At 37.3% G+C, this 27,486-nt stretch overlaps 1 protein-coding gene across 3 annotated transcripts in view; it reads left to right on the plus strand.

Moving 5' to 3' along the window:
- PKP2 (plakophilin 2) overlaps nt 1-16,599 on the plus strand; it is an 87,903-nt gene extending 71,304 nt beyond the window's left edge. For 2 of the 3 annotated variants that reach the window (XM_072798394.1, XM_072798395.1), the window contains exons 10-13: nt 4,822-4,975; nt 12,138-12,327; nt 14,917-15,004; nt 15,152-16,599. In XM_072798394.1, the coding sequence (XP_072654495.1) occupies nt 4,822-4,975; nt 12,138-12,327; nt 14,917-15,004; nt 15,152-15,220 (501 nt within the window). In that variant the 3' untranslated portion in view covers nt 15,221-16,599. The remainder of the gene's footprint in view (nt 1-4,821; nt 4,976-12,137; nt 12,328-14,916; nt 15,005-15,151) is intronic. The other variant, XM_072798396.1, reaches the window with a different exon arrangement.
- Nucleotides 16,600-27,486: the final 10,887 nt, after the last annotated feature.

A 27,486-nucleotide genomic window follows, 5' to 3' on the forward strand; every position in this document is an offset into this window, starting at 1 on the left:
AAAGTACATTATAAATTAAAAGATTAAGGTACCAAAAAAAAAAAAAAAATTTAAGGTACAAACTTTGAATTATAAGATAAGTAAGTCCAGGCGATCCTTGGTTGGCTCAGCAGTTTAGCGCCTGCCATTGGCTTAGGGCACAATCCTGGTGCCCCGAGATTGAGTCCTGCATCAGGCTCCCTGCATGGAGCCTGCTTCTCCCTCTGCCTGTGTCTCTACCTCTCTCTCTCTCTCTCTCTGTCTCTCTGTCTCTCATGAATAAATAAATAAATAAAATCTTTAAATAAAAATAAGTCCTAAAGATATAATGCACAGAATGGTGACTATAGTTAACAATACTATATTATATATTTGAAAGTTGCTGTAAGAGTAGATCTTAAAAATTATCACAAAAAAAATAAAAAATAAATTTAAAAAATTAAAAAAAAATTATCATCACAAGAAGAAAAAAATTGTGATCATAGTGATGGATATTAACTAAACTTATTGTGACAAGTATTTTGCAGTATATAGGTATATCAAATCATTACGTTTTACACCTAAAACTAATTGTATTAGTTTAGTTATGTGTCAGTTATATATCAATAGAAATAAGTTAAACATCACATAATCAAAGTTAAAAGTCATTGAAATAAGCACTTTTCAAATGTCTAAAACACTTTAAAACTATTTAATTTAATTAATATCTGTTGGAAGAAAACAAAACATATCCCTTACCCTCACACCTTACTAGAAAACAAGTTCTAACAGCAATGAGATTTAAATAAGAAAGACAAAACAGTAAAGCTTATGAAAGAATATCTTCATGACCTGGAAGAGAGGAAGATATTTTTAAAGTGGACACAAAAAGTACTACTATAAAGTACATATTTTATAAATTGACTACATTAAAATAATAACTTAGGCTGTTATGTTTTCAGAAGACATTTATTAAGACAGTAAAAAGCAAATCACAGAGTAGAAAAAAATGTTTGCAACATATGTATGTAACAAAGGTTAGGGTCTAGAAAATATTAAAAAACTCATCAAGTTAACAATCAAAAGATCATCTCCTGAGATGATACTAAATCTTTAGGAAAACTTGATAACATTTTATTCATATAATTCAGTTTGGTAAACATTTACATAGGACCTCTCATGTTCTGGGCACCATAGAAGGCCCTGAGGAGGGAAAAAGAGATGGATAAGATCCATGTCCTCCTTTAAAGGAACTTATGTTCTAATAGGAGAGATAGCGGTTTAGTATATTGGTAGCCTCACGAATTAGGGACTAATGATAAGGAAAGAGAGGAAAGTAGATGCCAGCCCATATGAAGACAATAGAACATCATCCTGGAGACAATGGAGAGTCATTACAGGGCTTAAATGTGAGGTGAACATAATTAGATTAAATTTTAGGAGGATCGTTCTGGCATAAGGCTTTGAATCTCCAGTAGGCATTTTAAAAGGCAGTAAGTTGACTGGCAACATTTGGTTCCTAGTGAAGACTGGAGACCATAAATTTGCAGAAATATCAATCCACAAATGCAGTATTTAGTCTAGCAGTATTTAGTGGCCAAGTATAAAATTAGTTTTGCAGTTTTTTTTTTTTTTTTTTTTTTAAATCTTTTTTTTTTTTAATTTTTTTTTATTTATTTATGATAGTCACAGAGAGAGAGAGAGGCAGAGACATAGGCAGAGGGAGAAGCAGGCTCCATGCACCGGGAGCCTGATGTGGGATTCGATCCCGGGTCTCCAGGATCGCGCCCTGGGCCAAAGGCAGGCGCCAAACCGCTGCGCCACCCAGGGATCCCTAGTTTTGCAGTTTTAATGGGTAGGTGGAAAGAAGCTGGAATGATGAGAGTTAAGGGTCTTGAAAGACAGTTTTTGATGTGTTGGCTCCTGTACCCTAATCTAAATAAGAAAGAAAGGAAAGGCAGGAGATGACTAACAGCTTGAGGTGTGGGGAGTAGAGGTTGAGAGGAAAGCACTGAAGCTAAAGAAGCTGAAGAAGAAATATGGTGGGAGTGAGGGGGAGAGAGCAAAGAGAACAGGAAATTATGTTCAGAGTCTAACATTGGAGTTTAGGTTTTCGGAATCTAAGCATTTTGCGGTGAATACAGATTCTGGATGACCATGGAAGTGAATAGCTGATATATGGGAGAGATGAAGGTCAGTGACATTGAGGAACTATGATGGAATTAATGTGGTCATCTATAGTGAATAGGAGGTGGAGAAGGCTCTGAGCCAGGAGCCAGGCCCTGAGCCTCCAGTGAATGAATGTTGGGAAAGAACCAGTAGGCCTTCAGATGACAAAACTCTCTGGCAGTGATAGAGCTGGATAACAGTGACTCAGAAGAGCAGAATTTTTGCATGTGAGGGAAGAAGACATTATCTAGATGGGCTATTGGGGAGAGAAAGGAATGCTAACCTACCTTTGTACCCAAGTCACAGGAGTGGTAGAGAATAAATAGCCTCCTCTCTGTGTGGCTACAGAGGAAGGATTCTTCTGAGTGGAGCAAATAGTTTAATGGAGTGCTCTGCAAATTAGTGAAAGACGAAGTATAACTTGTTTATAATAAAACATTCTGAAGTAGTGATTATTAAACTTTGGAAACATGGACACTGAGTATCTAATAGAAATTATAAATGCTTGCCCTGAGAAAGTTTATCATAAATACAAAAATAGGCTTTGTTTTGTTTTGTTTTATTATCTTTTTTATTTTTATGTAATCTCCACACCCAATGTGGGGCTTGAACTCACAATCTCGAGATTAAGACCATAGGCTCACCAACTAGCTAGCCAGGTGTTCCAACACAAAAATAGTTTTAAGGACCTCCTGTCGCATCCCAGAAACCTATCCTGGGCCCTCTATTAAGAACCCCTGTTCTAAAAAGATAGTGGAAAATGTAAGGAGAGCAGTCTGCAGGAGGGAGGGGCAAATAAGCAGTGTTTAGATAAACAGAGAAGATAGACACCTTGAAGAATTATAGGCATTTCTGGCAGGTGGCCTCAAGTTAGCTTCAAATACAAATCTATAAAGTTGTGGGGCACCTTAATTGCTCAGTGGTTTAGCTTTGGCTCAGATCATGATCATGGGGTCCTGGTATCAAATTCCACATCAGGCTCCCCTGAGAGAGCCTGCTTCTGTCTCTGCCTCTCTCTGTATGTCTCATAAACAGATAAATGAAATCTTTAAAAAAAAAATCTATAAAGTTGTAGACACAGCCGAGACCCCAGTATTAGAGATTTACTGATGCTAGGAAGGTTCTGGTCAGTACTCAGACCCCCTGAAAGTATGTGGCCAACCTAATTCCAAATAAGATTTGCACATACAGCCTCTGATTGAGAGCATAAAATTAGAGTAATCTAACTAGCCATACATTCTTTTCTTTAAAAGCCCAATATCTCCTTTAGAATAAGCTGGCTTTTTAGAAACGAGTAAGTTTGTTAAAATATATAAAATGCCAAAATGTGAACAAGAAGGTGACCAAGGCAACAGCTAGCATATATGCTGAAATATTAAAGACATCTCCCTTTAAAATTTTTCTCAGTTCAGTTGTCTTTATAGCTAGATTCCACCAGGCCCACAAAGTTGGGATTATTCTTGTATTAAACAAATAGTTCAAGGAAATAGAAAAAGTGAAAACATTATGCAACTAATTGCATGACGCTAGAGTTTGATTCTAAAATATCACCCTTATATTCTTTCCAAAGTGCTGAGTTTAAAAATGTGAATAAAGAGGAAGGGAAAAAAAAGGCCCATTTTATTTATAACCATGCAAAAATATAGTAAATAACCCAAATCCAATATTCTATTTAAAAATACCAAATAGGGCAGCCCAGGTGGCTCAGCGGTTTAGGCCGCCTTCAGCTCGGGGCATGCTCCTGGAGACCCAGGATCGAGTCTCATGTTGGGCTCCCTGCATAGAGCCTGCTTCTCCTTCTGCTTGTGTCTCTGCCTCTCTCTCTCTCTCTCTCTCTCTCTCTGTGTGTGTCTCTCATGAGTAAATAAATAAAATATTTTTAAAAAATTAATCAATCAATTAATTAACTAATTAATTTAAAATACCAAATAAGGGCACCTGGGTGGTTTAGTCAGTTAAGTGTCTGCCTTTGGCTCAGGTCACGATCCCAAGGTCCTGAATGTAAGCCCTGAACCTGGCTGCCTGCTCGGTGGGGAGTCGGCTTCTCTATCTCCCTCAGCTCCTCCCCCAACCTGTGGTCTTTCTTGCTCTCTCTTTCAAATAAATAAATAAAATCTTTAAATAAATAAATAATAAAAAAATTAAAACACCAAATAAGCTGTTTTTATCCTGTAATAAAATTGAAAACATATTAAGAATTCATTTATTAGGGCACCTGCGTGGCTCAGTGATTGAGCATCTGCCTTTAGCTCAGGTCATGGTCCTCAGGTCCTGGGATAGATCCGCATCAGGCTCCCCACAGGAAGCCTGTTTCTCCCTCTGCCTCTCTGTGTGTCTCTCATGAATAAACAAAATCTTTTTTAAAAATAATAAAAAGAATTCATTTATTGTATTGTATTTATTTATTTGAGAGAGAGAGCATGAGCAGGGAGAGGGGCTGAGGGAGAAGGAGAAGCAGTCTCTTCACTGAGCAGGTAGCCCCCAAAGCAGAACCTGATCCCAGAACCCCAGGATCATGACCTGAACTGAAGGTAGACATGAAAACATAAGAATATAAAGGAAATATCTTCAGACTAGGTTCATCACAGCCCTAGTTTTCAAAACATCTTTCTCAGTCTCTAGTAACCTACAGAAATTTAATATTAGCATGAAGTCAGGTGCAATAGTATTGATAAGACATGTTTCATGCGACAGATGCCGACATCAGTAGCTCAGACAGTTGTCCAGAAGGAAAATGGCCTTCAGCACACCCGCAAGATGCTGCATGTTGGTGATCCAAGTGTGAAAAAGACAGCAGTCTCCCTGCTGAGAAATTTGTCTCGGAATCTTTCTCTGCAGAATGAAATTGGTGAGTCAGCAAATGTGTCTCGATGTCGTGAATACATACTGAAAATACAAATGCAGTGGAACTATCTCATTTTCTACAATGACGAACTGAAAATGTGACCAAGGAGCAAAATGCGATAAAGAGACTTGCCTGGCCCTGGCACCGAGGCACCAGGATAGGCTTTGTTCTCAGATCTCAAATAGGATTTTTCTTAATTTCCAACATTTTTTTGCTTGTTTTAATTACTACAGAAGAGAAATTTTAGACTCAAATGTAATTAACAAGGTAGATAACATACCTGATGTTTCTCAGACTTCCGTTATGCAGTCAAGAAAGTGGGAGTGCTCTGTGTGTGGCCTGCTTAAGCACTGCTCTTCCAAACCATTGAAAATATACATACAGCGGTCCTCACTTTAGAGGTTTGGTCCTCACTGCGCTAGAAAAAAATGGATGGACATGCAAAAAAGACAAAAAGGAGGAGTCACTGAATATATATTGAATTCGGCATGCACTTGCAATGATACAGATGGAACTAGAGTGTATTGTGCTAAGTGAAATAAGTCCATCAGAGAAAGACAATTATATGATCTCATATGTGGAATTTAAGAAACAAAACAAACAGAGGGAAGGGAAGGAAAAATAAGATAAAAACAGAGAGTTAAGCAAACTATAAGAAACTCTTAACTATAAAGAACAAATGGGGAGTGCTGGAAGAGCAGTGGGTGGGGGAATGGGGTAACTGGGTGATGGGCATTAAGGAGGGCACTTGATGTAATGAGCACTGGGTGTTATATAAAACTGATGAATCGCTAAATTCTCCCCCTGAAACTAATAATATCCTATATGTTAACTAAGTTAAATTTAAATAAAATATTGTTTAAATTAAAAACAAATTTGGCATAGAGGATTTTTAAATGAATACAATGAAATATATGCTCCCTCTTTTGAATCTGTACTGACAAAGATAACTGTTACACTATCAAATAATGTTCTGTTCATTTGTTTTATACATAGAAATGTCTGATAAATGTTTGTGAATCAAGTAAAGAACTGTAAAATGAGTTAATAGGAAGATAATGCCAAAATCAATCAGGCTTCCTAATGCTCTATAAATTAGTCATTCCTGACAACTCAAAATTCAGTTTTTCACAAATTTCAACTCAAAATTCAGGTTTTCACAAATTTCCACTAAAATTATAAACAAACTCTTGTTTGGTTTCAGCACCAAAGATACTGAAGTCTGTGGTTATGTTTTAATAATGTCATTGCCAAAGCCAGTCGGCAGCACAATATTGCATGGGCGGTTTCATACAATGGTTTCATGCCCATTATAAATATAGAGAGACCCTGGAAATTTTTCAGTGAATCTAAAAGAAACCTTGCCACAGGCACTCTGAAAATTATCAAAGTGTTCTCCTCATTGTCCTTTGTGAACTTTGTGCTGCACTTTAATCAAGTATATTATCCTTTGGCTTTTTTTTTCTTTTCCCAAAGGAAATGTTGACTCCAATCTTTAAAACAATGCTGATGGAGGTAACTGCACTCAATGCATTATGCACGTGCCTATAGGGCAGGAATGCTGTTGCTCTCATGTTCTACCGTCCTCTAACTCTTGGGAAGATGCAAATGTAGCCCACTCTCTACTTTTTTTATATATAAATAAACATTTAATTCTTCAATTGAGCAGGAAATGGCCTTAGCAGAATCAAGGGGATTTTTTGCATTTTACTATACTTAATGTTTATTTTTTTCTTTGTTTGCCTACCTTGAGTGAGTTCTGGCTTTGATACATTGCATCTTAAATTTTTTTGGCTCACCTGGGTAATTATAATATCGATACTCTTTTTTCTCTTAATATGAAATGGCTTAACAATGTGACTTCTCATCCCATACTTGTCACTCTTAACCAGAAGCTAGATAAATGGAAAATCATCGTTTTGGATGGTTTTATTAAAGAGCCACAACTTCAGGGTTTTTTTAAGAAAAGATATGTGCCTATTTTAAAAATGCAAGCAATTAAGTAAAGCACAACAAATAAGACAAAAAAAAACTTCCTCTTACCACTCAGAAAGCAACCATTGTTAACCTTAGGTGAATATTATTCCAGATCTCTCTCTGTGCTTATAGACAGATAAAAGTTTAGAGAAACAGGAAGATAAATAAAAGATATTAAAATTGGATTATATAACATCTAGTGGCTAACAAATTATTAGAGTTAATTTTAACAAAACAAAAGCAAACTGAGTGATGTAGAATAACTGAACTTCAGATAAATTTTTCATTACATTTCAGGCATGTTTTAGAGATTGTGATAATGTGTCATCAAGTTTTTCTCAGTCCTGAGTTTTAAGTCTTGGCCAAACTTAGAGGAATGTCTTAACTGCATGTGAAGTAATATTAGTTTCCTCAATTCCAATAATTTCCCTTGTTGTAACATGTGTGTAGCATGCATGTGACATTGTGTAACATATATAACATGTGTTTTGCCACTAGCCTGTAAAAAGATAAAGTGGAAAGAAACAAAGAAAGGAAAGAAGAAAGAGAAGGAAGGGAGAAAGGAAGAGAGGGAAAGCGAGAGGAAAATTTCTATTCCAATGTCCATATTCCAGTTTGTCATTTTAGTGGCCCTCTTTTTTTATTTTTTTAAGATTTTTTATTTATTTATTCATGACACACACAGAGAGAAAGAGAGGCAGAGACACAGGCAGAGGGAGAAGCAGGCTCCATGCAGGGAGCCTGACGTGGGACTCGATCCCGGGTCTCCAGGATCAGGCCCTGGGCTGCAGGCGGCACTAAACCGCTGAGCCACCCGGGCTGCCCTAGTGGCCCTCTTAATTAAAGTGCCATGTAACTTGTAGATGATGCCCTCCCTCCATTATAGGGAGGACCAGTGTTTTGTTAAATAGGTCTAGCCTTCTCCTTTATTATGGAATAAGTCCAAAGGACCATTATGGTACAGTCACATCAGAGTTTACTGTGACCAGCTTGATCCAAATCCTCTCACTAATGAAGTAGTTTGCACTCAAAGTCTAGTTTTGTTCAATTTCTTTTATGTAGCCTGTTATCGTAGTGAGGCTTTTATCCATAAAATTCTAGGAAGATTATCTTTATTGGGTTTTTTTGCAACTTTTAAAATTTTAATTCTAATGTAGTTAACATACAGTGTTTATACTCATTTCAGGTGTACAATGTACTGATTCAACAACTCTATACATTACTCAGTGCTCACCAGGATAAATGTGCTCTCAATCCCTTTCACCTATTCCATGCATCCTCCCAGCCACCTCCCCTCTGGTGACTGTTTGTTCTCTATAGTAAAGGGTCTGGTTTTTGTTTTGTCTTTTTTTCCCCTTGTTCATTTGTTTTGTTTTTTAAATTCCACACGAGTGAAGTCATATGGTATTTGTCTTTCCCTGAGTGACTTACTTCACGTAGTGTTAACACTCTCTGGCTCTATCTATGTTGTTGCAAATGACAAGATTTCATTCTTTTTTATGGCTGAATAATATTCTATATAATACACAGACATACATATACCACATTTTCTTTATCTATTCATCTATCCTTGGACACTTGTGTTGCTTCCATAATTTAGCTGTTGTAAAAAATGCTGCAGTAAACATAATGCTGCATGTATCCCTTTGAATTAGTGTTTTTGTTATTCTTTGGGTAAATATTCAGTACTGTGGTTCCTGCATGGTAGGGTAGTTCTACTTTTTATTTTTTGAAGAATTTCCATTCTTTCTTCCACAGTGGCTGCACCAATTTGTATTCTTCTCAACAATGCATGAGGGCTCATTTTTCTGCATATCCTTGCCAATACTTGTTGTTTCTTGAGGGGTTTTTTTAGCCATTCTGACAGGTGTGAGGTGATATCTCATTGTGATTTTGATCTGCATTTTCCTGATAATAACCAACGATGATAATCTTTTCATGTGTCTGTTGGCCATCTGTCTTTTTTAGAGAAACATCTGTTCGTGTCTTCTGCCTATTTTTTAATTGGACTATTTGTTTTTTGGGTGTTGAGTTATATAAGTTTTTCATATATTTTGGATAATAACCCTTTATCAGATATGTCATTTGCAAATATCTCCTCCTACTCAGTAGGTTGTCTTTTAGTTTTGCTGGTTATTTTTTGCTGTGCAGAAGCTTTTTCTTTTGACGAAGTCTCAATAGTTTACTTTTGCTGTGTTTTCCTTGCCTCAGGAGACAGATCTAGAAAAATGTTGCTACAGTTGATGTCAAAGAAATTACTGCCTGTGCTCTCTCCTAGGATTTGTATGGTTTCAGGTCTCACATTGAGGTCCATAATCGATTTTGAGTTAATTTTTGTGTATGGTGTAAGGAAGTGGTCCTGTTTCATTCTTCTTCATGTTGCTGTCCAGTTTTCCCAACACCATTTGTTGCAGAGACTGGTATTTTCCCATTGCATATTCTTCCTTCCTTAGTCAAAGATTGACCATATAATTGTGGGTTTATTTCTGTGTAGTCCCATGCTGTCATAAGATGATCCACTAATAAAGCTCCTCTCATTTTAAGGACAGTATTGAGAAGAGGCTTCCGCAAGATAGATGCAATTTTTAAATTCCAAATTGGGTTTATATATAATTTGAGTGAAAGGGCCCATCTTGATTCAGAGTATTAATAGCCAGGCATAAATGAAAATGAGTTTGAAATACATCAATCGTGTTTCTCCTGAGAGACTTCTAGACTAAAAGTTTCCATGTGCTGACTTGGAATGAAATCCTCACATTTTATTTAGGTTTATAGAAATAAACAGAATGAGATTAATAATCACTACCTCACAGTGTTTTTACAAAGATCAGCTGAAATAACACAAGGAAGTATTTGGATATATCTTGAGATTCTCAATTCCCATCTATTCATAGTTACGGATGTTTTCAGACATCCAATTAATGTCTTGGCTTCTTAAGCTATTTAGTTTAAGGATTAAATGAGATCTCCCTCAATAATATGATATTCAGGGGTACCTGGGTGGTTCAGTGGTTGAGCATGTGCCTTTGACTCAAGCTGTGATCCCAGGGTCCTGGGATTGTGTCCTGAATTTGGCTCCCCACAGAGAAGCCTGCTCCTCCCTCTGTGTTTGTCTCTGCCTCTCTCTGTGTCTCTCATGAATATATAATTAAAATCTTTAAAAAATAAAGAGTTGTGAGGAATAATAGGAGCATGTTCTCTATCACTTGAGTCCAAAGTAGTAAGAGAAAAGGAAGGAAACGTACGTGAAAAGAATTATTGCAAGAAATCAAGTACAAATTCATATTGCCTAAAATATATCCCAATATATTTGACAAGTTATAGTCAAATTATCAAATATTTATACCTTTTTTGTTATTATGAGAAAAGCCAAATTGAAATCCTACAACCAAGAACTTACATATAGAACGAAAACATAAATTTTAAATAGTGGTTTTTTTTCTTTTTTAAATAATAGTATTATTTGTTTATTGAAGAAACTAAGCAGTACAGATAGTTGTTTAAAAAAATTTTAGGTCCTTTTCTGCCCCTGGACGCCGCCGAGTAAGCATCCTTAAAGTCTCCCCTCCCACCGCCGCCGTCATGTCTAAGTCAGAGTCTCCCAAAGAGCCCGAGCAGCTGCGGAAGCTCTTCATCGGAGGTTTAGGTTACCATAATAGTATTATAGAAAAACAAGTCCTATTAATATTTTAGTGTATTTCTTCTCATGTTTCTTTTGTATATTTTCTTTTCTAATGTTACATTATGTATTTCTTATAAATAATTATACTGATTTTTCACACAGAATACTAACATAAATATTTTCTTGTTATACATGTTATTTTAAGATAAATACATGTTTTTCTTATTTCTTATAAATAACTATACTGATTTTTCACACAGAATACTAACATAAATATTTTCTTGTTATACATGTTATTTTAAGATAAATACATGTATTTTTTTTTTTTTCATGAAAGACACAGAGAGAGAGACAGCAGCATAGGCAGAGAGAGAAGCAGACTACCTGGGGGGAGCCTGATACAGGACTTGATCCCAGGACCCCAGGACCACCTGGGCCAAAGGCAGATGCTCAACCACTGAGCCACCCAGGTGCCCCATACATGTTTCATAAATATTTTGGAGATACATAATCTTTGCAGATGTGTTTCAGATAATCATATTCCTATTATTGAGTTATTTAGGCTTTTTATAATTTTTCACTTGTATATAATACTATAATAAAAGTCTCTGCATAAATCTTTTTCTATTTTTAAAATGATGTCTTTAGGATGAATTTCCAGAAGTGGAATTATTAAATCAAAGAATGTGAAAAATTTTAAATTCTTGACACTTCTGTCAAACTGTCATTGTTGTTTCTGTCAAAAGACTTCCAATGTACTAAGCACAGAGTATTATCTTTTTTGGAGTGCCTGTGGGTGCCTCAGTCAGTTGAGTGTCCAAATCTTGATTTCAGCTCAGGTCACAATCTCAGAGTCATGAGATCAAGCCCTACATCCAGCTCCATGCTCAGCAGAGAATCTGCTGGAGATTATCTCGTTCCCCCTCCCTCTCTCATGCTCTCTCTCTCTCTCTCAAATAAATAAATAAATCTTTATTTAAAAAAAAAGAAAAAGAAAAAGAAAAGAAGGGGAGCCTGGGTGGCTCAGTAGTTGAGCATCTGTCTGCCTTTGGCTCAGGTTGTGATCCTGGGATCAAGTCCTACATCGGGCTCCCTGCGAGGAGCCTGCTTCTCTCTCTGCCTGTGTCTCTGCCTCTCTCTGTGTATGTCTCTCCTGAATAAATAAAATCTTAAAAAAAAAAAAAAAACCAACTTTTTAAGAATCTTTTTAAAATCCGAGTATCAGATAGATTACATCTTTCCATATGTTTATTAACCAATTGTGTTTCTTTTTGAAACCTTCTTTACCCAAAATGTATTGGGATCTTGAAATTAAGAATCTTTCTAGGGATCCCTGGGTGGCGCAGTGGTTTGGCGCCTGCCTTTGGCCCAGAGCGCAATCCTGGAGACCCGGGATCGAATCCCACGTCGGGCTCCCAGTGCATGGAGCCTGCTTCTCCCTCTGCCTGTGTCTCTGCCTCATTCTCTCTCTCTCTCTGTGACTATCACAAATAAATAAAAATTAAAAAAAAAAAAAAGAATCTTTCTAATCAAGTATTGTTGTTGTTGTTGTTTTTCATTTTGTAGCCAAAGAAACTCTACCTGATTTGGTTTCCATAATTCCTGACACAGTCCCGAGTACTGATCTTCTCATTGAAACCACAGCCTCTGCCTGCTACACGTTGAACAATGTAATCCAAAATAGTTACCAGAATGCACGGGATCTTCTAAACACTGGGGGCCTGCAGAAAATCATGACCATCAGCTCAGGCGATGTGTAAGTCCTGTGGTATCTGCCAGTTGACTGTTTCCTCATTCCTCACCTCCAGTCCCATATGTAAATCTAGTTTTGAATGTCCACACATTGAGTACCATGGGTAACATGGACAGAAAATGAGATCCTAAAGTTGGGCCAGATCGTCTGGTTCAATCCTTAATAATCAAACAAGTGAAAAACTGAATTCTTCAAGCCAAAGAGTTGCCCATTCTCTTCTAAAATATCCAGATAGACAAACTCCATAGCTTCCCTGGGTAATACAATCCAGTCTTTTATCAACCTGGTGAATTAATTTGATTCTCAAAAGAATAAAATAAGACCAACATAATCAGAAATTCTTGCTTTCTCAGTTTTCTCTATCACTTCTCTTCTATCTTTTATTCCCTTTTGAGAATAGGTCTAGTGTATATAAGTCATCCTACATCCCTGTTTCTGTCTCTTTAAATTTTCCCCATTAAAGAAGACAAGAAAGAAAATGAAAAACATTGTGTAACAAAATTATTACTATTAGTTAATTTAGAGGCATAGAATCCAGAGGGGGCATCTTTTTCTCTTTACACAATTCTGAATTGTTTGACTTGTTAAATACAAGTTACTTTTGTAAATAACTAAGAAAGAGAAAAAATTTTATATCCTGATTCTGATGAGTTGTGAAGCAAACAGACTTTCCCCTGGTAGACAATGTGTGCCTGACCACACAGCGAAGCATAGGCGGGTCGGTGGTGTCCTGGAGTAAACACACATCTCCTTCCCCTCAGCCCCATTCAGGTGAGCCCTTGTGCTCTGCAGCCCCACTCTGGCAAACCTCATAGGAAAGGAAGACCATATTCAGAATCCTAGGATTAAAAGGAGCACTAGATAGAATGTTAATTCCCCAAATCAGAATATTCACCTGTCCCCATAGTCTGGAGGAGAACAGTTGCTCAGTCTTTATGGAAAGATTGAATGATTGCTGTAGAACAGAAATGACTATTTCAAGTAGTCATCCATGCTTATAAGCAAATCTCAGGAAGACCATGTGATTTTAATGATTTGAGTCTTCAGGTATAAGAAGTGCATGAGCCTATGCCATCACTTTTGGAAACTACTTATAGCTGAGCAACACATGGGATGTACTACTCTATTCTTTTTTTGCCCTGAGTGTCCATTTGCTCTGTCTTAAAAAAAAAAAAAAAAATCAACAAAGAGCTTTTACCAGTTATGCCCACTGCCCTTTCCTTGTTAGTGTTGTATAGCTGATGTGTAATTTAGGGGCCAGCCTGGAAATCAGTTGCCATTTATAGCATTTTTTCTTTGAATAAATGATTTCCAAGTGCCACACAACCAACCTTTTTTTTTTCACACAACCAACTTATAAACAAACTATGATATAAAACCCTTGCAATTCAGAAATATTTTTCAATTTTAAATATTAAACACCCATTGCTTTCATGGATTTATTAGTGCCTCAGTATTAGCAAGTAACTCTGAAAAGTCCATGAACCATGACACCAGGGTGGCTCAGTGGTTGAGTGTCTGCCTTCGGCTCAGGTTGTGATCCTGGGGTCCTGGGATTGAGTCCCACATTGGGCTCCTCATAGGGAGCCTGCTTCTCCCTCTGCCTATGTCTCTGCCTCTCTCTGTGTGTGTTTCATTAATAAGTAAATAAAATCTTAAAAAAAAAGTCCATGAAGTACTAAAAAAAAAATCTGTAAAGTGATGATTTGACTTACCCTTAGTGCAAGACTGGCATGGAAAAGAAAGGCTTTTAGCAAATGAATGAACTCAGGATGTGCTTCTCCATACAGTTTTGTATTTTCTATTCATAGTTGCCTGTTCATAAATTCCTATGATACGAGAAATCTTTGTTAAATGAAAAAATTCAGCCATGTGCTGGTTCAGGTGATGGAAAGAAAGAGCGTTAAGTAAGCATAGATCCTTAGCCAGAAACAGAAAATTTAGGACAAATTTTTTGTTTTGTTTCATTTTTCACTTAAATTCAATTTAATTAACATATAGCATATTATTAGTTTCAGAGGTAGAATTTAGTGATTCATCAGTTGCATATAAACCCAGTGCTCAGTGCATCAAGTGCCCTCCTTAATGCCCATCAACGTTACCCCATTCTGCCACCCACCTCATTATAGAATAATTTTTTTTGTATATATACACACACATTATAAACATACAAATATATTTCTATAGTGTATATATAATATTTGATATAAATATATTTAATTTTATTTATTTAATATAAAATAAATGTAATAGTGTATATAAATATACAGATTGTAGTCTAAATAAATTCAAGGTTTCATGAAATCTAAGGCTATATTCCTTATAAGTATCAGGAATATACTCTATAAACTATTGGTTAGCCTGTCCTAATGGCCTTAAAAATGTTTTTTAGTAATTTTTTCTTTTAAAACCCAATGGCCCCCGGCCTTCAAAGCTCACTATCTAATTCTCTTGTCATGGTGAGTGGCCTGACTTAGTGGACAGCCACCAAGTGACAGCAGTTAAAGAAGATATACAGAAGGTCCAAAGGCAGCATTCAGAAGCCTGACACGTTCTCACTGATCTCAGAATATGCCTTTTTCCTCTTTTCAGTTATGCCTCCAATAAAGCAAGTAAAGCTGCTTCTGTTCTCCTCTACTCTCTGTGGACACACACGGAGCTCCATAATGCCTACAAGAAGGTAAGAACACTAGAAAGGTATGAGTAGCAGTTAACATCCAGATCATGGTGGCCCACCTTTCTGCCCCTGGTAAGAGATTGCTAAAAACTGCATTTTCTCATGTGAAAATGTTATTACCTTTCACATCTCTGTTTGCTTATTCCAAAGGCTCAATTTAAGAAGACAGATTTTGTCAACAGCCGGACTGCCAAAGCCTACCACTCCCTTAAGGACTGAGGAAAATGACAAAGTGCTCTCAGAAATCTCCACCTCACCATTGTCAGCCACAAAAAAAGTCCCAGAGGAAAACACCTATTTTTCTACTTCCCAGCCCAAGAAACCTCAAAAAAGCATGCCCTGTTTCTTAGTCCTTTTCTATTTTCAAGGTCCCATCCAGAAAACAAATAAGCAGAATATAATTTTATTAGTCTTCCAGAAAACTTTTGCAAGTTTGCTACCAATAGACATAACAGGCTTTTACCCTCCAAAGATAGTGGTCTTTGTGATTGGGGCTAATGGCGCAGGGCCTCCTGGAATCAAAATGTGAATTCAAGTGGAATAAATATTGACAAAAAATAAAGAAGGAGGTGGTTGTATTAGTAGGATTTTAAAAGTTTGATTTACATTTATATTCCTTTAATGGTTTCCATGTTTTGTCACTCATATGCACGTTGCTTTGCCATTGAGCCACGAGTGTATTGTTCTGCGGTGTTGAACAGAATGGAAACGACAAGAAATATTTGCAGAGTTATCCAGGAGAAAATTTAATGGCAAAATTATACTTTGTTCATTTTGTGCTTGTTTTTATAGTCTTAAATTTTTCTCTCTGATTTGAAATGAACTTAAGAAATTTAGATCACAGAGCGTACATGACTCTAAGAAAACGAAATTGAAACGAAGTGATCATAGCAAATTTAAAAATCTTTTCACTAGAGAAAGGCAACTATGGTTTTGAAATTCAGTGTTCCCTCTCAACACTACGTGTAAATACGAGCATTGCTCAAGGAAATACCTACCCTATGACAACACCATGAAATGCGAATCTCTCCTGAATAGTAGAATTCAGTGTGATCTTTTGCCTGGACTATTTTAGCCATTTCAGTGGGCTGGTAGAAAAATGGACTCTATATTCTTTAGCTACAAAAGGAACCAAACCTCTCAAACTGGTGAGTGAAAACACAGCTCATTTGAATGAATTACACTATCAATCAGCCCAACTTTGCCCAACATTTAAAAAATAGCACAGAGCCCATAAATCTCATGTAATCTTCCTCAAGCCAGCATTTTAAGTCAAGGAAATTCTAGAGCAAAAAATATGAAGACATCATGTTGAAGAAAAATATGCAAAGGCTGCCCAAAAGTGATATGAGAAATACAAATGTTGAAAAGTTAACATCATCTGTTAAAGCTAATCTATATCAAGTGTTCTTTTAACTGAGCTGTGATTAATACCATTTGCATAGAATTAGTCTCCTCGGCTACAATTCTGTTATATTTTGCGTTTTTTTTTAAATATAACAATGTTTGCTATAAGAAAGTAAGAAGGAAAAAAAATCCTTCCACTCCTTTTGGCCAGAAAAGTGTAATAGAAAATAAATTCCCATTTTCAATTTGAATGTGTACTTAAGTCTTTATTGTATTTAGAAGCTGAAGTTCTTTGAATTTTAAAAGCTTGATGAAGAAGACTTAGATTACTAATCTAGTTCAAAATGAAATCGATCAGATACCAATTTTTAAATACTGAAAAGAAATCATCTTTTTCTAGAATTTTGTTGAATACAATTTGGAACATGATTTATTCCTCCAGATAACTGATAGATGTTTGAGAAGTTTCTGTGTTTTTTAAGGCATTAAAAAGGTTCTTAGTAGAACCTTCAATGATATTAAACACAAAAGGAGGCAAAAATAATATTGCCTGCATTGGTATCTGTGTATATCTGATTTATTTGTGGATCATGGTATATGTGGTATGATTGACATGACATTTGAAGATCTGACCTTATAAACTTCAGTTTCTAAGGGTTTAATACTTTGTTTTTATTTCTTCCCTACGTAAAGCCCTAAATTCTTTACCCAGAAATACTTCCTATAAGAAAAGTGGAACTAGCTAATGACTAAAGCATAGAAAAATGGAGAGACATACAAATGTGATAGATTTTAGTAAATTGAGTGGGTCTGTGACCCTGACAAGAAAAGACTGTGTCTGATACCCATGTCCTACTTTGTTCATTCCGCTTACCAAAAACCTCACCACTTTACTATCTGTGGGTATTTCTCTGAAGGAGGTTCTTGTGTTGAGTATCAGTTTTGACCACAGGTCCACACAAAAAGCTCTTTTCTGAATATGTGTTCCGACCTTGCCCATGTCACCAAGGGAGTTGACGGGCTGAGCAGGGTCATTTTGTCTATCTGTTCCAAAGGGCTGCTACCTTGTCAAGAATTCTTAATGGTTTTCTGGCATATGGGAGGTCGCTGCCTGGATTTCTATCCCTGGAAACATTTGTTTATACCTGATGGAAATAATCAAAGGGTTATCGGGCAAGATAGGGTATTAACATGTCAAATAGGAAATTAAGCAGCATGAGTAGATAAACCACTTCAAAGTGAGTTTAATCACCCTCTGAAAAAGCAATTTCTTAGAATAAAAAAAGGAAATAGGAAATATATATATATTTAAATCTATCTTTATATACATATACTTTATTTGTAGTATAGTTATAAATGAAATTTCCTCTAAAATGTGTAATGAACTTATTATGCTTTGGAATGAGGATGACTTCAGTATGTTTGTACTTTCAACAAAATCACAGAAACCTCTAATCGTCGGATCTGAGGATTAGGGGGGAATTTAGAGGACATCTGGTCAAGTCCTCCTTAAAGTATCGTCTTGCATCAGAAAAGACGCAGGTCTTGTTAAAGTAACAGAGGAGAAAAATATGCAGTCATTCACTGAGTTAATGCTCAACATGACCCTGTAATTCAGTCATTTTAAGAGTCCGTAACTGTTGCATTAGAGTATTTGTTGTGGAAGAGAAAATAAATAAGGAAACAAACTTTTCAAAATAAAATACTGCTTTAGATTTAATGTTTTAGTTGACAGTGGCACCAAGAGTTATCATCTCTTTAAGTAAACTTCAACCTTGTAAGGACTATATGAGAAAGAAAAGCTCTCTTTTTATGACATATTTGGGAAAGAGATCAAAATGCACTTAAGTTGGTAAAAGAGCTGTTTAAAATATGAGTGAAAGGGAAAGCATCCTCAGAAACCATAGCTGGGGTTAGTCATGATTTAGTAAAACCTGAAAATCAATGATTTCAAGAGATTGAGGACTAGTTCTTGAATCTTTCATTTCATTCCCACCGTAGTATGCTAATCTGCAGGCAGGAAGGCAACTCAGAAGGCAGTTATTCACCTAGAGGAGCAGGTTGAGGCAGCAACAGACATTCCTACATCCAGCTGATCAAACCTTGTCATAAAACTCACATCAAGAAGCAGTTAAATCTCTCCAAGGCCTGGATTTCACCTGTAAACTAACATACAATGCATCTGGCAAGGAATAAAAAACAAGTTCAAACTTGTAGATTTTCCTATAACTGTAATATGTTCTCCCCAGTAACAAGTAATCCTTTGGGAGTTTTGTTTTAGAAGAGAAAGGGGGATGTGGTTCCCCTTTTAATTATCTTTCAACATACATGTATTTGAACATTTATTTATTCTGGAGCTGAAGACCAATGAGCTGCATCTTCATGGGAAAGTGCTCACCGATCTGAGTGAAATGAATTCTCTGTGATGGACACACTTACAATTTACAGTATCCTTTGCATTATCAGGAAATGATGAATGATGAAATGATGACATTTCATTTCCTGGGAAGTGAATCTCAGCATCCTATAGGGTGGGAGTTGGGAAGCACTAGACCCATATAGAACTTCTGGAATAGGTCTCTTAGAAAACAAGAAATGGTTAACCTGAGAGGCAGAGGATTATTAAGAAGATACCTGCATTTTTAGCCAGAAGGAGTTGTCAGAATTGATATCCTTTAATAAGAATGTGTGAAAATTTTAATGTTTAGAAAATTGACAAAAAATTTTTTTCTCAGGAATCTGTTTTACCTCTTGCTCTAATTGGAGATTTTTACAGTTCCTAATATAAAAAATAGAAGTAGTCTATTTTTGTGGCATTGCCTGAACAGCTTTTTATAAGAATTATGTGTGAACGTATTAAGTAGCACATTCCTACTTCTTCTGGTGGCTCATACCTAAAGTGACCCACTTCCTCATGTCAAGGTTCTATTTCTCCTGCTTTAGTTTCTCACTTAAGATGATGTTTCATTTGCATTTGAGTAACAAAAAAGTTCAACTCAAGTGGCTTACACAATAAACCTATTTATTCCATGTAACAGGAAGACCAAGTTTGGCACAGGTTTGGTTATTTCAGCAACTCATTGAAGTCATCAAGAGTCTAGATTCTTTTTTTTTTTCTTTCAAATTTTTAATTTATTTATGATAGTCACAGAGAGAGAGAGAGAGAGAGAGAGAGAGGCAGAGACATAGGCAGAGGGAGAAGCAGGCTCCATGCACCGGGAGCCCGATATGGGATTCGATCCCGGGTCTTCAGGATCGCACCCTGGGCCAAAGGCAGGCGCCAAACCGCTGCACCACCCAGGGATCCCCAAGAGTCTAGATTCTTTCAATCTTTCTGCTCTGCCATCCTCAGCACCTTTGCTTTTGTCACCTAGTTGATTTCTCCATGTTGACAAAATGGTTACGACGTCTCCACACATGTCATCTTTATAGGACCATGTCTAAAGGCCAGAAGAGCAAGCATTCTTTTCTTACATCCATTTTTTTAATAAGTAAAGAAAAATTTCCCAGAGGCTTCCGTCAGATATCCCCCATTTCATATTACCCAGAATTCTATCAGCTGTCCATTCTGAAATCAATTCCTAGTGAGAAAAATGAAACTACTGTTCCTTTTTCAAACCAGTCACATTTCACCTAAGGCTGAACCAAGATGCATGGATGGGGAATACTTGAACAAAATCAAGGTTTTAATGAGCAAGGACAAAAGGGGCTACAGAGTAGTCAACCAACATTGCCTGCCATCTGTAGGGACACTCAGAGAAGAAAAAATTCAATTTTTTTTTTTAAAGAATTCAACATTTTTAGCAACCAGACTTCATTTGGCCTATAAAAGAAGTATTGTCTCAAACAATGCCGGGGAAAGAATAAGTTTGTCTTGCACAGCTGTTGCATCACATTTGGGACAAAGTCCAGGAGGGTTTGTAGCTAAAGAATGATGGAAGAGCTGGCAACTGCAGTTAAGCCAATAATCATGATTTCAAGGAGAATAATGAAAGAAGCTGATAAAACTGATGCTCAGCAGAACAGTAGAGGTGGAATAAAATTATTTCAGAAGTACCGTGCCTCTTTTCATTCTCCTTTTCTTGACATCTACCATTCCTCGCCTTTAGTAATTACGGATCCCAAGTGATACCTTCATTGACCAGATCATCTTAGAAGAACATGGGGCCTGAGCCTGAGGTGTTTGGATAATCTCATCTCCTCAGTGAGACATCAGTTTAGCCAGTAGACACAACATGGATTTGAATTCTGACTTTAGCTCTTACTGGCTTTGTGACTCCGGGGAGTTTACTTTAACTTTCTGAGTCATTGGTAAAATGGAGTTGACAATTCCTGCTTCATAGGATTGTTCAGGGAATACAATGAGCTGATATGTTCATTACGCTTGGTACCTGGGCACTCAACCTCCTGTGGATCTGGCTGCCACCAGGGGTTCCCTAGCCTTCAGCTTATGCCTCTGGTTTCATTCCCCTGCTTTTCACAGTGGCCCAGGAATCATTTAGAGCAGAAAGCACATTTCATGGTGATGAAACGAAGTGATGAGAGACAGAGGGAAACTTCCCTGCTGAATCTCCCTGCCCCCTCCAGCCCCACTTCATGCTTTCTAGTCCTGCTCACTTTTCTTCTGCTGCTCGGTAATCCACAACCCCACGGTCTCTAGGCCTGCCTGTTTCCACTCCAGACTATTCTCCTGAAGAACTCAAATCAGGGAAACCTACTAGGAGCACAAAGTGAAAAGACTCCCTTTGCTGCTAGAGTTGCAGCAGGAGATGACATGTTCTTGCTAAGCCATGTGGAAATATTAAATATGTTTTTCTATTCAAGAAGGGTATTTGTGCTATTTAGGGCATCTGTGCTATTATTTAAATAATGCATCAGGTCAATCAAACAGTAGAGCTTAATTTTCTTTTCTGGGACACCTGGGTGGCTCAGTAGTTGAGCATCTGCCTTTGGCTCATGGGGTCCTGGGATCGAGTCCCATGTCAGGCTCCCCACAAGGAGCCTTCTCTTCCTCTCTCTCTTCTCTTCCTCTCTCTGTGTCTCTCATGAATAAATAAATCAAATCTTTAAATTTTTTTCCTTTTCTGAAAAAAAAGTGATTTTTTTTTTTTAGAGTGTTCTGATACTTTTCCAAAGTGAATTTTGATGTGTGCATGAAAGTTCAGTGTGGCATAAACGGCTCATTGCCCCCACTACATCCTTTCTCACTTTCCCCCAACACAATAGAATTTTTGACAGGACACAGGGTGCCCAGTGTAAAGACTGCATTTCCCTGCCTTGCCTGCCTGGAGCTTGAGTTGAAGGCATATGAATAAATGCTAGCCAGCAGCATGTAAGTAAAGTAATCCCACAGCCTCTCAAAACCTTCCTTAAGACAGTGGCCGCGTGCCCTTTGCCCTCACTTTCCCCCTATCTCCATTCTGCCTGGGATGGTGACACTGCCTGCCTGGACCACAAGGATGAAGGCCTCCATCTGGTATGATGGGACAGTGATCTCAGTGGAACCTGGTCATGCCAGTTCTGGGCCACCTACCTTCAGTCACTGCACACATGAGAGAAAATTTTATTGGATGTAAGCTATGATTATTTTAGTTTTTATATCTCATAATCAAGCTTAATTCTAACCATCACTTCTTGATACTATTATATAAAGCAAAATCAAAATAAGAAAATTCCCAAACCCGAAGATACAGTGCTTTGGTCCTAAATCAAAATGCCAACTGGAAGATTAAACTGCTAGCAAGAATATAGAAAAAGAGAAGTAAATTTGGTAAGTTAATTATGGACTTCAAATCCATTTATTCTGTTGATAAGACTCTTTACAAAGTCTCCAGCCACATCGTAAAATTAATTCTCAATAGAAAAATACATAAATTTCCAAGAGGGAACTGGAAGGCACAGGTTTGACCTAATGGTGTCATATTTCCTCTGGGAAGCACATTCTGAGGCATATTGCCTAGGGGGTAAAATGTAATACCTGAAATACAATCCTTGTAAAACTGTGTGACTAGAGGAACATGTTTTCTGCAATGTATTTCTTGACAAATGTCAAGAGGAAATAGTTGGAAAAAATGAAAAGAGCCATTAAGTAGCCTAATTTAGGTCACGAACATTTCTAAAACTTCTACTGCAAAACCATCTACAGTTGACTAACACACGGTGTCCCACAGGAACTCTATTTGATAGAAAGGCACCCAGGTCGTAATGAACCTGTGTGGATTTGTGGCCTTTAAAAAAAAAAAAAAGATTTATTTATTCATGGGAGACACACAGAGAGAGAGAGAGAGAAAGGCAGAGACACACGCAGAGGGAGAAGCAGGCTCTCCACAGGGAGCCCAGTGTGGGACTCGATCCCCACAGACCCCAGGATCACGCCCTTAGCCAAAGACAGACACTCAACCGCTGAACCACCCAGGCATCCCAAGATTTGTGTTTCTTAAGCATTGAGCTCAACTTAAAGATTTGGTTGCTTTCGATACAAATGTAATTTTTCTATAAAAATTTTACTTGATCTTCGATTAATATTGTAATAAGTTTAACAGTAATTTACTCCAAATAGCTAATACTTTAGTTAATTATATTTCAGTTAAGCATGTTAAATAATAATCACAGAATTTCAGTGTATCTCAAGGCCTTCCGTACACCCATCATGTTAGATCCAGATATTTAAACTTTCCTAAGTAGTTAAATGGTGCTGAGAGACCTGAGCATCTTGGCCTGAAATATCCAATTCCTTTACACAGCCAAATACTATTTTCAAACTAAATCAAATACCTTCCTCATAAAAGTCACAAGACTGATATTAATTAAACATATCAAATTAAAATCACAAGTAGAGGGGCCTCTGGCTGGCTCAGAAGAGCATGGGAGTCTTGATTTGGGGGTCATGAGTTCGAGCCCATGTTGGGTGTAAAGATTACCAAAAAAATAAATAAAAGTTAAAAAAATAAAACCACAAGTAAAAGTGCCAGATCTCAATTTTATCAAATGTATTAAATAACAAATGGAGGCAAATTATAATGACGATTCTAAAACTTACCTCTATGTGTACATAGAAGTATTAAAATTTTTATTTTTATTTATGTCATTTCTTTGATAGCTAGAGTCTTTGCAGGGTTACAAAGTCACTTGTATAACTAAAGAAAGCAGTACGCCTGAAACTAATATAACACTGTATTTAACTATACTGGAATTTTAAGAAATAATAAGTTATCTAAAGGTACCTACCTGGCTCAGTTGGTTAAGCATCTGCCTTCTGCTCAGGTTATGATCCTGGGGTCCTGGGATCGAGCCCTACATGGGGCTCCCTGCTCAGTGGGAAGTCTGCTTCTCCCTCTCCTCATTTGTGCTCTCACTAGCTATTTCTGTCACTATCTCTGTCTCTCTCAAAATCTTTAGATATAAAATAAGTTATAGAAATAAAAATAAAGCAGTTGTACCATCTCAGGATGGCTAAGTTCATCAGTATGAAATCCAAGACCAGAATGTGGTCTTTGAGTGTGATTATAGCCAGAGATTGCAGACATAGACAAGGGGTCTAGATGCTAATTCCATTTGATGCTACCCGAGCCATGCAAACCACAGATGACCTCTCTGTCCTTTCTCACAGACTATCCTTCTTCAAGTGCTAGGACTTTGGAAGCACATGCTTTTTCTGCTACCGATCCCCTTACCCAATCTCTAACAACGTTTTATTGACCTACTTGGGTAGGGTGAACTCCTTACTCATACACACACAATCTTACGCACCAAGAAAGATTGCAACAAATCTCTCCTGCCTGAGTAGAGTTAATGGAATCCTGCAAGCACACAGAGTAATTAATGTTTTTATGCGTTACTTTATTACCCATAAAGCCACCATTTTTTAAACATCATAAATTGACTTTTGGCCCTGATACAAAAAGTCTACAATAATTAAAAATTAAAGAACAGCATTCCTTTGGGGGAAAAAAAACACACACACAACTTCTTTTTTCCCTCCTGGGGAAGAAAACCATTGCCCCTGAGAGCTTAATAGATCTAAACTCATGGGAGATGAAAGGCACTTCCAAGTCTTGAATTTATATCCTACTTCAAAGAAATTTTTCTGAACCAAGAATACTTAGCAGATTTAGATGTTTTAAAATCATTTTTGAGCAAACCCCTACTGGGGTTTTTGCTTTCAAGAGTTTAGTTTAATTTTGGCAGGCAGATAATTAAAGCTATCGATTTGTTCTGTCTTTAGCTACTTGAAATTATATTGAGGGTCAGAGTCTTGTAAGAATTTCTTCTTCATCAGGAAAACCATTAGAGAAGCTCATTTCCAGCAATGCTATCCTTGGCAAATTAATCTTTTTTTTGAAAAACTATTCACTCTAGTACTGTAAAAACCCAAGCAATTAGCCAAATTCCTTATTGTTAGAGTTGTAGGCTGTTCAACATTTTTTAATTCACTACCCATGATTCATTATTTTGAATAGGTGTGTTCTGGGCCAAGGCCCCATGTTGATAATTGCAGCAATAAAACCGAAATGATCAGAGTTATTCATGAGATGCTCATATATAAAATTTGTTTCTGTATACCACAGGTATTACGGATTTTGCTTAGTCTTTTATCCTCATTATTTTTAAAGACAGTATTTCCTCTCTTTCTACTATAGAACCACAGTTTATCAAACAATTATAAAACTGATTTTATTTTTGAAAAAATATTTTGTCAGTTATGCTCTAACTAAAACCAGCCATCATAGGTCAACAGAATCTGATTAAGTGGAAGATATATCTATCAAACCAAAAAGTTCCTACAAATTGAAGCTTCTGGCAACCCTGCACCAAGCAAGTTGATCAGCAGCAGCATTTTTTCAACAGCATAGGATATTTATATCTGTTTTGTGCCATTGTCTGGAAGTCAACAACTAGAGCTTAAGGCTTTGGTTAAAAATAGAACCTCTGGGGATCCCTGGGTGGCTCAGGGGTTCAGCACCTGCCTTTGGCCCAGGGCGTGATCCTGGAGTCCCGGGATGGAGTCCCACATTGGGCTCCCGGCATGGGGCCTGCTTCTCCCTCTGCCTGTGTCTCTGCCTCTCTCTCTCTCTTTCTATCATGAATAAATAAAATCTTAAAAAATATATATAACCTCTTTTAAAAAACAAACTCTCATAGACAACACCAAAATTTCCAACCAACAACATCATACAATATAAAATAAATCAATGGCATTGCATAGTAACTCATCATATGATGGAATAATATATAGTAAAGAAAAATAAGCTACAGCTATAAGCATAGGTAAAAAAGAAACCTTTTTTTAGATCATGTTAAGCAGAAAGAGACTAAAGTAGGATGATTCTATTTATATAAAATTTCAAAAACTAAAAAATATTGATTAGGAAAAGCTACTTATGTGTCTTTAAAAAGCCATAAAAAGAATGCATGAGAGAAGTATTTAAGAACATGTGTAAAGAAGATAATTGTAGGGGTGCTCCTTGCTTGCTATGTAGAGAACAGTGCTATGTCAGTGAATGAATGTGACAACCATTCTGTAATGCATATAGAGATGTATTTAAGAACACTGGAAATAAGGGGATCCCTGGGTGGCGCAGCGGTTTGGCGCCTGCCTTTGGCCCAGGGCGTGATCCTGGAGACCCGGGATCGAATCCCACGTCAGGCTCCCGGTGCATGGAGCCTGCTTCTCCCTCTGCCTGTGTCTCTGCCTCTCTCTCTCTCACTGTGTGCCTATCATAAATAAATAAAAAACTTAAAAAAAAAAAAAGAACACTGGAAATAAGATGTTTGCAAGGGAAAAGAATCATGTTGTAGGTTGAGTTGTGTCCTCTAACCCAATCTGACTAGTGTCTTAATTAAAAAAAAAAAAAAAACTATAAAAGGTAGCCAGTAAATGGTTAACACCACACTTATGTCAGCGGTTACCTCTGGAGAAGATACAATTAAGGAGATTTATGTGGGAACATCCAAGGTATTGGAAATGGTCTATTTGGTAAACCTATATTGTGAGTTCTCTAGTGCGATATAGGTCATGATTTAAAAGTTCAAAACTAATTTAAAGATTGAAAATGAGCTGCCATGCTTAAAAAATAAACAAGCTGGGAACTCTGAGCAGAGTTGCACATGCTTGTCCCACTTCCATCTCTACTTGGAACCAGGATCCCCTACCTCAGGGTCGGAGCACACCCTTCCAGCTTCTGGGAGTGTTAGCAATCGCTGTCTCTGAGCTGAGGTCCTCTCTGGGACTTGTCTTTGGACACAGACAGCCTTAGACCATAGATAGCACCCCCGTCCCTGGAATAGTCCATATCCACAGACTGGTCAAACTGAGATTATAGGCATACCTCCTTCTTTGCACTCTGCTTTTATTGCATTTTCCAGATACTGCATTTTTTACAAATTGAAACTTTTGGCAACCCTGCATCAAGCAAGTCTATCAGCACCATTTTTTTTTTCAACAGCATTCTGTTCATTTCATGCCTCTGTGCCATATTTTGATAATTCTCACAATATTTCAAAGCTTTTATTATACTTGTTGCAGTGATCTGTGATCAGGGATCTTTGATGTTACTACTGTAGTTGTTTTTAGGGCCTTATGAACCACTCCCACCTAAGACAGCAAACTTAAGTGATAAGTGTGTGTGTTCAGACTGTTCCACCACTGGCTATTTCCTTCACCTCTCTCCTCCTCCTCGCGGCCTCCTTATTTCTTGAGTCACAGATTGAAATTGGGCCAGTTAATAACCCTACAATGGCCTCTCAGTGTTCAAGTGAAAGGAAGAGTTGCATGTCTCTCACTTTAAATCAAAAGCTAGACATTTTTAAGCTCAATGAGAAAGGCATGTCAAAAGCCAAGACAGGCTGAAAGCCAGGCCTCTCACACCCGTTAGCCAAATTGTGAACACAAAGGAAAAGGTCTTGAAGGAAATTGAAAGTTCACTCCAGTGAACACACAAATGATAAGAAAGCAAAACAGCCTTATTGCTGATATGGAGAAAGCTTCAGTGGTCTGGATAGATGATCAGTCACAGCATTCCCTGTAGCCAAAGCCTAATCCATAGGAAGTCCCTAATTCTCTTCAATCCTGTGAAGGCTGAGAGAGGTGAGGAACCTACAGAAGAAAAGTTGGGAGGCTTTGGTTAATGAGGTTTAAG

The sequence above is a fragment of the Canis lupus genome, chromosome 25 (assembly GCF_048164855.1).
Source record: "Canis lupus baileyi chromosome 25, mCanLup2.hap1, whole genome shotgun sequence".
In the NCBI taxonomy this organism is placed as follows: domain Eukaryota; kingdom Metazoa; phylum Chordata; class Mammalia; order Carnivora; family Canidae; genus Canis; species Canis lupus.